We start from the raw sequence: 10,053 nt of genomic DNA on the forward strand, positions 1-10,053 counted from the left end.
GTAAGAGGAAACAAGTGGTTGGGACTGAAAGAGGGCACAAACATGGGATAATGCAATGATCGAGATCAGTAAAATCGCCAGACGTCAAGCTGGCAAAGCAGTTTTAATGACGCTAGCTCTTGTAAGTGCTATTTCTTGCTTAGCTGAAGCATGTTTAAATATGCGGCTGAAGCACATGCAGCGTGTACATCTTAACAAGTTGATAGCATATACAAAGACAGGCCAAAGTCCAAACATCCCAAACACAAAGTCAATAGTTTTCATTTCTGCTAATTTTTTGCTCAGTGTTTAAGTAAATGTCTTATGCAATCCATTATTTGTAGTTTTTGTAACCAGGACGTGTTGTGTGCATGCGATTCATGAAAGTTCTTGTCAAGTAATCTTGGTGAGTATGACTACAATTTTTTTTTTTTTGACTAAGTACCCTCAGTGGAACTGTCTTATATTCAGGAAACACAGTTGTTCTGACCTGAAACCATTCAAATGGAGCAAAGTCTGATGTGCAGGCAAACATGCAGGATTCCCCAACCCATACTTTTAACTGAAGTGTCAAACATCTGAGAGATGTGTCATAAAGAGTAATGAGTGGTTGAACAGGCTACAAGCACTGTAGGGGGAAAAAAAGAAGTTTGAACCGACATATGAAATGAACATAAACAAATCCTCCGCGCAGAGTATGACCTAAACCATGGCAACAGTGATATTTTAGTTACTCATTATAGTCAGTTGGATTAAGTGTTTGACATGATAATTCCTACATTTTTTCATCACAACACAACAATCAAATTGTTACAGCCAGCACCTGCTCTACCATTTTTTATTTCTCAAATTGTCATGCAGGTGGGTTAGTAATGGTAAAGGCTATGTGAGTGGGTAGCACGACTCCTGTGAGGGTGTTTGGGGTTGCTGACGCTGTTTGTTTCTCCTATTGATGGTTGCACAGATTTTGTTTCCCTTTAACCTGCAGACTCCTAGGTAGTGGATTGTTCTCCTTTTGAGGACACCCTTTGTGTTTTATTCCTGATGTTTATGAACAGTTCCCAAGCTGTCCCTTTTTACTTTACAATTCTAATTCTGCACTTTTTGCCAAGCTTTCATAGAATGTATTAAGTATCAATTAACTTTTTTTTGTTTCCAAGCAGGGACTTAGCACAACTGAAGCCCAACACTTTTGTGTGACAAAAGCATTTGTTGATCTGTGGGTACTTCAGGTCTTCTCACTTGTATGTATTAATTGAATTTCCTCAGGTTGTGCTCACTGAATTTGCAAGTTAGTTTATTGAACATAGATAAATCTCCATGCTATCAACACTGTTTAGTTATTTTGGACCTTTAGTTTATGTTGCAGTCTAGGAGCGCGAGCTGGCTATAAATTTACAGTGGTTAAACTTACAGACTTATTTTTGCTTTTGAATTGTAATGTTTGCTGTGATGTCAACCATAGTCTGTGTTATGCTTGTTTTTCAGTAACTACTATGCAACACCATTTGCTTATAATGTCAGTGGTTCTTTTACATTGAGGGCATTGGGCTGTAAGTATCTTTATTTTTGAAGAATATTTGGGTGTAGATTCCATTGGTGTTTGTCTCGGGTTACTTGACGAGTCACATGTGTCATGATGGCATTTGCTTTCATGCAAATTTTTAGACAGTGCTCAGAGTTCCGCCTATATCCACCGGATTTAATTACGAGCTACACTTTCTATAATACCTGGCAGTTTGACTACTTGTCAACTCCTTCTTCTTGTTAACTATAACTTCAAAAGAGAAAAGACAAGCATTCCTAAACACAGTCCAAGAATAATAAATCTTAGTCACTCATAGCAAAACAATTAAGGGTGTTACTGATTGCCATCCATGAGATTTGGATCTTTTATGGGATATGCTACTCAATCAGAATATGCAAACTGTCGATAAGACATCTTTGGAATTCAATTCTTGGAGCGGCTGCGAGGTTATGTGTGTATTCTTTCATCTATGTGCTAAAGTAAATTATGTTCAAATGTAATAGTGTTTTCTGGCTGTTTATTTAGATCGTCTGACTCTAATGAATGCTTAGTGATGAAGTGGTTAGCACTTTCATCCTCCAACAAGAGGGTCCTGGATTCTTTTTGTCTGTACTTTGCATTTTTTGTGTACCTTTTGTGAGTTTCTCTCTGGGTTCCCCACCTTCTTCCAAACATGCAGCAGGTTAATTTAGGGTAATTGCTGCTGTTTAATGAATGAGATGGGAATGTTTCAGTGTATCTCATCTCAATGCCTGAAGAAAACACCTTTTTTCTAATATGGCAATGTTATAATACCAAAAATCCAGACAAAGAAACATGAACATTGGCCAGCTGAATTGGGATTTAAAGAATAGGCGATGGAGCTTGTTGATTGTTTTGCTTATGTGTATCATGTTAGAGTCTATCATGATTAAATATATTGGACACATTTTCAGGTGATTAACTTTATTTGCTTCCAGTGAGGACTTTTAGGGGATGCTTAGGTGATGTTTTTGTCTTATTGTGCATATGTTTCTGGACTGTTCAAATGTTGTGATGCCATCTCCACTTATTACTGCCTCGCCTATTTTGTACTTGCATTTGTGTACCAGGCAATGAATGCAGATATGCAAAAATTGTAGTGATTCAACTGATAAATGGTGTTAAAGCAAAGTTTTTTCTACTTATTATGATGCAGTCTGATGGGTCTGGGTAGGAATTCTAAATTTAGATTTATTCTATCTACTTTATTCGTGCTAGGAAAAACTGGCAATATTGCATTCGGATGAATTTTGTATTCGTGCACAGTCAACTTTTTTTTTATTTTGCCACTGTTAGTGCTTCAAATACTCAAGTATTTAACAGGCTATAGTGATGATGATAAAACCAATGAACGTCTGATCCATAAAAATCTTGATGACAAGCAGCCAGTTGCCTGCATGAAAGCAGCCAACTAGCTTATACTGACCTCTAGTGAACTGAGGCGGACCAAATTTCAACCTTCTCAAAATGCTCCTCACAGTTGGCAAAAAAAGACATAACTCGGAAATTGATGATTTAATAGCCTGCAATAACAGTACTGTAAACGGGGGCAGGAAATTTAATGTTTGTATAGATACATTTTATTAATATTTAATAAAATGGCTTTTACATCTTAATACACTGTGGAATAAGAAGAAAAATATAGCTCATATGACCTTAAGTCGCTTAAAACAGTTCTGCCTTTTGCTACATGAATGCATAATATTAGAAAATACAAAACTCAAATTTATACTACTTTTAATAACTTAAATGTTTTCTGAAAATATGTAGTAGATGCATGAATGGTCAATAAAGGAAAATTACAAAAATACAGTATTTCACATGTTAGATATGGTATTATTGAACAATTTGTACAAAACACTCCTGAGGTATGTTTTATTTTTACCGTGTTTCAGATTCCATGATGCATCATTGCTCGCCAAGAAGAATTCAGTTACTGTCACATAATAATTAATGTAACATATGCTCCTGTAACTTAATCAAGTTACTCGTGCCGAGAGCCTGTTCCTCCTCAGGTCGCTTGTCATTTCAATTTGCAGCTTCAAGTAACTGGAAACAGTTGCAAGAGAATCCGAATCTCAGTTTGTTCATTCCTTTGCCTCTTTTACAAATTTGTTGCAAACAATGGCCTGCTGTTGCACCTGCTACTAATTGCCCTTCAGAATCTGTTTCATTGTATATAATATAATTTTACGTTTTATATATGAAACTGAGTTCATTTGGTAGTGAATTGTAAAAACTTGATTTATTGCCACATATGCATAAATTTTGGTTGATATTGTCTTTGTTGCCAATGCCCAGGCTGTCATTTTAAATGTGAATTGTTGTCAAACCTTATCGTGGCGACTAGACTAGATATCTAGTTTCACCTCACATCCAAGGTGTGGCAGTGATACTGGAAATCCCCACAGACTATAAGAAATAAAGAATCATCTGGGTTGAAAAGGGGAGATGTCTTCAATGAAAGAAACTAAGTCCAGTTGTTGCTTCAAGAATGGGCAATGATTAAACAAGACCGTGATGACTAAGAACCTTCCCAAATGTTAAATACACAGATAGATTGATAATGCACAGCTGAGAAATGCTAAAATATAATCCATGTAACCAATGCATGATATTCTACTATATGCTTGCTTTCTGTAGTTTAACACCTGTCCTGCACAGGTGATGCACGAATGTTTGCATGTCGGGAGGACAGAATTTTGAGGCACCAAGGACGAGATTGTTAATCATATTCTGAGGCTTTTCCTTGGGGATGAGCATAATCCTCGCAAGAGTGATATTCCTAGCTGCTGCAATCTTTCCTCACCAAAGTGGAATTTTTTCGCCTTTTCGTTTTTCCGATTCAGTCATCGCTGTTGTCACGGAATGTGACCGTTTTCTGTTTTGTCACAAATACGATCAGGATTTCGCCACGTCACCCCGGAGTTATATTCGCATTAAAGAGATTTTTTTTTGTTTGACCTATCAAGTATATACAGGTTTTTTCAACATATTTGTGGATCTTTTTTTTTCTCCTTTGTTTTGCATAGTCCCCATGAATCATACTTTCGAACTGCTGGTTTTTGTTTATCTATTTCTGGGGGTGGTGGAAACTGAAAGTACCTTTTTAAGTTTCGTTTTTCAAATAATTCGCACGTCCATTATTTAATCTCCCAGCTGAGCAGCATCCACTCACAGGCGCTATTTTATCGGACCATGGCTGCATCTGCAGGTGACATTTGCTTCCCTTTAACCATCTAACTTGCTTAAGTTCTAACTGGCTATAGGAAACGCAAATTGATCATGATTTACTCGAACATTTTACTCAAAAAACAATGTTTTTATGTTCTGCAGAATGGGTTCCTTCTTTGTGGATTGAAACCTTCCAGGACTTGGTGGAGGATGAACTGGACTATGAAGACCAGTGGACATATAACTTCAACTACAGCCTGACAGATTCCCTCACCAGTGGGCAGATAAGGAGGGGTTGGAAAGTTTGCTGCCAGTATATCTTTGGAAGGTTGGTTTTCAGTCACTCTATATTTAATTGTGTAAATAGTGTAGCGAGTCACAAATGTTGGGTTTTATGTTGATGCTTGTTTTCTGGGGTGCAATGAATCCCGTTTTTTTACATGGAATTGGATGGGAACAGTTAGTGGTATTGCAGCCTTGTGTGGCGTGGCTGTGTCCAACAACAGCTATTGCTCATTAAACAGCTGTTATACCGTCACCCAGGTTTTTCCCTGACTGAAATGTTATAATAGATTTGGGGCTGGGCGTTCCCCCAAATCATACCCTTCCAAGTTGCACTGTTGTTGTCCACATCGAAGCTGAAGTCTCCCAGTAGAACGAGGAAGTCCCCAGCAGGAGTGCTCTCTTGCAGTCCCTTTAGGGACCTCAAGAAGAGTGGGTAAACTGAACTGCTGTTGGGTGCATCGCTGCAAACAGTCAGAACCCACCCACCCCCCACCTGAAGGCAGAGGGTGTCCTCTCGACCCTCTTGTCCACCACGTTGAACTCCAACATACGGGCGCCAAGTCAGAGGGCAATCAATATGCCCACTCCTGCCCTGCGCCTCTCACCGGGGGCAACTTCAGAGTAAAAAAAAAAAACAGTGAGGTGAGTCAGACTACATCTCAGAATCTTGGGCTCCTTCCCCGCCAGAGAGATGGCATTCTATGTACCAAGAGCGGACCGCCAAGGTCTCTCGCTCCAGCCTCACACTGGACCTGACCTCTTGGCCCATCCTGCGGGTGTGTCAATCCTTCGGGCTGTGTCCGGCCGAGCCCCATGGGTGAAGGCACGGCCACCAGGCGCTCCAATCAACCCCTGGAGACAGGCCCGGGTCCCGGTGACCTGCGTACGGACAAGGGAAAACAGGATCCAAAGTTCCAAAGCACAAAAGACCCTGGTTTGAAGAACCGTGTCTGCGTGGGTTTCCTTCGGGTTCTTCGGTTTCCTCCCACAGTCCGAAAACATGGAGGTTGATTGGAAAAAATGAGGAAAATTGCCCTGAATGATTGAGTGAGTGAATGGTTGTTTGTCTATAAATGTGGCCCTGCGATTGACATGCGATGAGTCTCGCCCAATGACAGCTGGGATTGGCTCCAGCATCCCTCGCGACCCTGCGTGCAGGATAAGCGGAAGAAGATGGATGGATGGGTGGTCGTCTGAGCTGTGCTTTGTCTGATCCTTCACCTGGGACACGTTTTCCTTGGGTGACCTTTCTAGGGGTGTAAAGCCCCTGAGAACATAGCTCCCTGGATCACTGGGACGCACAAACCCCTCCACCACAGTAAGATGGCAGGTCAAGGAGGGGAAAACCATTTCATTTTTTATCTAGTTTTGTCTATTTTGATTCACTTTATTGCTTGATTGCAAATTTACAAAAAAAAATAAAATTATTTAAATCACATACTTTTCATATCAAGCTTTGCTCAGAGAACCGTGCATTGTACACATCTTGCAATGGTTCAAAGACAGGAAGTTGTTTCACACGTCAGAGACTGTAACAGAATTGTAGGTTAAACATATTTGTTGATATCCTTGATGAACAGGAATAGGAATCAGTTTGGTGAAAATAGGTGTGTTGAAAGTGGTCCTTTAAAGAATTCTCCTTTAACCACAACGTGGCCCGTCCATAACTGGCCAAACTGTTCCCCATTGCCACTCCCTCAAGTATTCATCTGCAGCTCAACTTGATCCTCTGCCTGCCTTAATACCGTGAATACAGAGTGATCTATGACTGCTCCTGGATCTGGAACTCACTCCCCTGCTGTGAAATCTTGTCTCTCTCCCTAAGTTTAAGATAAAACTCCACAGCGATCTGCGACCTTCGGCTTAGAAAGGCACCCACAAATAAAATGTATTATTATTAGTGACATATTTAATGATTTATTACTAATGGCAAAGGGCAAGTGGCTCCTTTCTCACTGGTGGGGTGTGCATCTTAAATGCACTGAAGGTTGACCCCATGATGGGTTTATCTGTATTTTGCCTAAAATATGAGCATGTAACAGAAACAGATTTCGCCACATCATCGATGAATTTAGAGCTCTAGTTTTTTTTTTGTTGTTTTTGTTTTTTAAACAAGGCCCGTAGTCTTTATTCTCCTTTGAATGCTTTTATTTGACCCTGATGACCAATCTGGTGAACAACCCGATTGGTCCAACAGATCAGTTTTAAATATCAATAGCTCGCCATGCCAGCAGCTTTTCAGATGTACTAAAAACTTTTAAAGCTTATGTTTAATGAGGCTCCAAGGACTTAGCATAAAACCCAGAAGTCCTGTTAAGCCTTTGCAGTGTTGAGGCAACATCTTTTGCAGTTATGAACCAAGAAGTGATTACTTGCTGAGCAATAAAAATGGAATCTCAAATATATACCGCCTCTCTTTTTTGCGCAACAAACAAATATCATATTTGATTATCGTGATAACTTAGTTGTTATTGATTAAGCATTGCTATAAATAATCATTACACATTTTTTTCTTCTTTTCAAAGAAAAGAAAAACTGAAATATATTGGTAAAACATGTTGAGAAAACAACAGATGGCTCAGAAACAGACTGAAGGCAAATCAAAGAAGTCACAGAATTAAGAATTTCAAAAAGCAATAAAAACGGATTTAATAGGATCTTACCAAAAGTCATTGCACTTTGATGAGATTTGATGACATCATGCAAATTTAAAAGTTACTTATGAAAAAAATGATTACATCAATAATACTGATAAAAAAAAAGCATACAATGGCAGAACGTGTATTTGAATTATGGTTCAGCAACCAAAACTCACAGAGAATCACAATTTTAAGTCATATTCCTGTTGAAGAAATGTGACATTGCTACTCATTAATTAACTTTCTGAAGAACTGTCTAGCAAACAAAAAAAAAACATCTAAGCATTTTGGTTTATTTGCAGTTTATTGACATTCTCCACAGTCCTATTTCCTGAGAGGTTGAAACTTTCCTTTGACGTGTTCGGCGTTGGAAAAAGTAAACCGATGCCAAAAAGCTTGTGTTCATGTTTAACCAATAGATGTCGCTAATGATCTTTCTAGGAATAGTCAGTACGTTTCAAATCTACATGTGTTTGAGCCCCTCCATTCAAATGTATTTTTGATGATCAACTGAATAAACGTTGAGTGAATGAAAAAAGAGGCACCCCAAAATTATAGAAAAAAAAAAATAAGACCACCAACTTGGTTCCTGAAACGCATTCTGAGGTTGTTCTGTGGGAAAACTTATATCGATAATATAGTGTTGTGTTAGAAAGGCAGCTGAACATGTGTTAGGCAACATTTCCTTTGCAGATATCCTTCATTTTGCATCAGGGTTTGCAGTGCACCGGTCCCCTCCTGCATACAATTGTTGCCTGTCAAGTAGCATGATCTTGCCAGGTAACACTAAGACGGAGATGCTTTTTTTAAAAATGTAAAGATTTATTTCAACAATTCACAGACAAACCTTTTGTATCTTACAAAAGTTGTTAGCAATTTCAAATTGCCTTGATTTGAAGCCAGAAAAGCCTTCAAATCCTATGACACAATATCTCTTTTGTCTCTGTAATTCTATTCTAATATTTTTACTCTATCTATCACAGGTTTCAGTGTTCCTCCTGCAGTAAAAACTGGAATTCAGCAAAAGTGACTGTGTGGTTCCATTACCGGCTTCAGAGTAGGACAAGCAGAGGAACTGTGCTGATGCGACCCTTTGGACAAATGTGTCGCAGCTGTTCAAGCCCTATCTATCACCTCCCTGGTTTTTCCGAGGAAGTTGTGGAAAGAACCCTGCTTAAGATGATTTCAAAAATCAAAAAGAATTGCTACGGCGATTATGATGGGGTATATGATTGTGAATGTGAATTACCCAACAAGAGGTTCTCAAAACCTCATGAGAAGGCATTGTGTGAGGCTTGTGCTTTGGGCATTTGTTGCCAGGATAGTGATTAGAGGTGATTTCATAAAATGTTTGTTGGTGTTAGAGGAATTCTCGAACAGTGTACAGAAAATGATATGTCTGTAGTGTGTTGTGTATGTTTTTTTTTAAATGGTCATGTTAAAAATCAGAAATTACAAGTGTTTCATTTTAAGTTTAATATGTTTTGTTTGTTTTTTGTTTTTTGTTTTCCTCAAACTTGTCCATTTGTTTTTTTTTTATTTGGTGATAATTGTTGTGTGAGTATCAGAGATAACTGGTACCAAATAACGTCTCTGCTTGTAGCCACTCAGTTAAGTGAACGCATTGATGTGATTGGTGAGATAAAGCTTTTTCACAGTTACATCAAAAAAATGTACCAGTTCCATTTTTTATGCTGCAGGAGCAAAAATGTTTATTTCCATGAGCCCATTGTAATGAGACCTTTTTTTTCAACTGACAGTAAAACTTCAGTTCAAGTGAAAATCCATGGGTGGGATTTTCTCAAACATCATCCAAAATTAAATGTTGATTAAAACAATTGGCATTACTAATTTTCTATTTAAGAGGGCAGCCATTTTTTTCCTGCCATTTCATTTTTAAAATCTAATAATCTCTCTGTCCCGCTTTACTTGAACTCAACAATGGGCAAGTGATTCAGCTGGCAATAAGTGAATTCTTCATGCTTTCCTCTTTCTGATTGAAAATAGTGAAAAAAATGTAATTATGGCTGTATGGACTGATTTAACAGAAAATACTGAGGACATTTTTCAACAACTCCTCCACTTAAGGTGTGCATTCATCAAATTTTTCTTTACCATATGTCATCAACTGCAAGCTGACGAGATTAACGGTCAGGGGTAATTCTTTTATTTTTATAAAAAAGGGTCCAATGCTTAAAGGGGTGGCTCCCTAAAAGGGAGAAACACTTTGGCTTTTTACCAATTACATTTTTTCCATGCAAATATATTTTCTAAATACAAATATTTAAATGTTATTTGTCAATTTTTCATTTAAGGTTTTGTTTTCATTGGAACATGTTAGTTTCCATGGAACCTATACTATTCTCATGTTGCGGAAGGTTTGCAATAAATGTTGAAAATAATTTCCAACTATCAAGAATTTGTATG

The 10,053-nt window shown here is 38.3% G+C and overlaps 1 protein-coding gene across 1 annotated transcript; it reads left to right on the top strand.

Annotated features, from left to right (window-relative positions):
• Window positions 1–4,703: 4,703 nt before the first annotated feature.
• On the top strand, window positions 4,704–10,042 carry LOC147216247 (receptor-transporting protein 3-like). The gene is made up of 3 exons (XM_086178097.1): window positions 4,704–4,742; window positions 4,865–5,030; window positions 8,610–10,042. Exons 1-3 carry the CDS (start codon window positions 4,727–4,729, stop codon window positions 8,956–8,958), a joined length of 531 nt encoding a protein of 176 aa, XP_086034223.1. The 5' UTR covers window positions 4,704–4,726; the 3' UTR covers window positions 8,959–10,042.
• The last annotated feature ends 11 nt before the right edge of the window (window positions 10,043–10,053 follow it).

The sequence above is a fragment of the Fistularia commersonii genome, chromosome 30 (assembly GCF_037954325.1).
Source record: "Fistularia commersonii isolate RoL2024-O1a breed Wild chromosome 30, RoL_Fcom_v1.0, whole genome shotgun sequence".
NCBI classification, from domain to species: domain Eukaryota; kingdom Metazoa; phylum Chordata; class Actinopteri; order Syngnathiformes; family Fistulariidae; genus Fistularia; species Fistularia commersonii.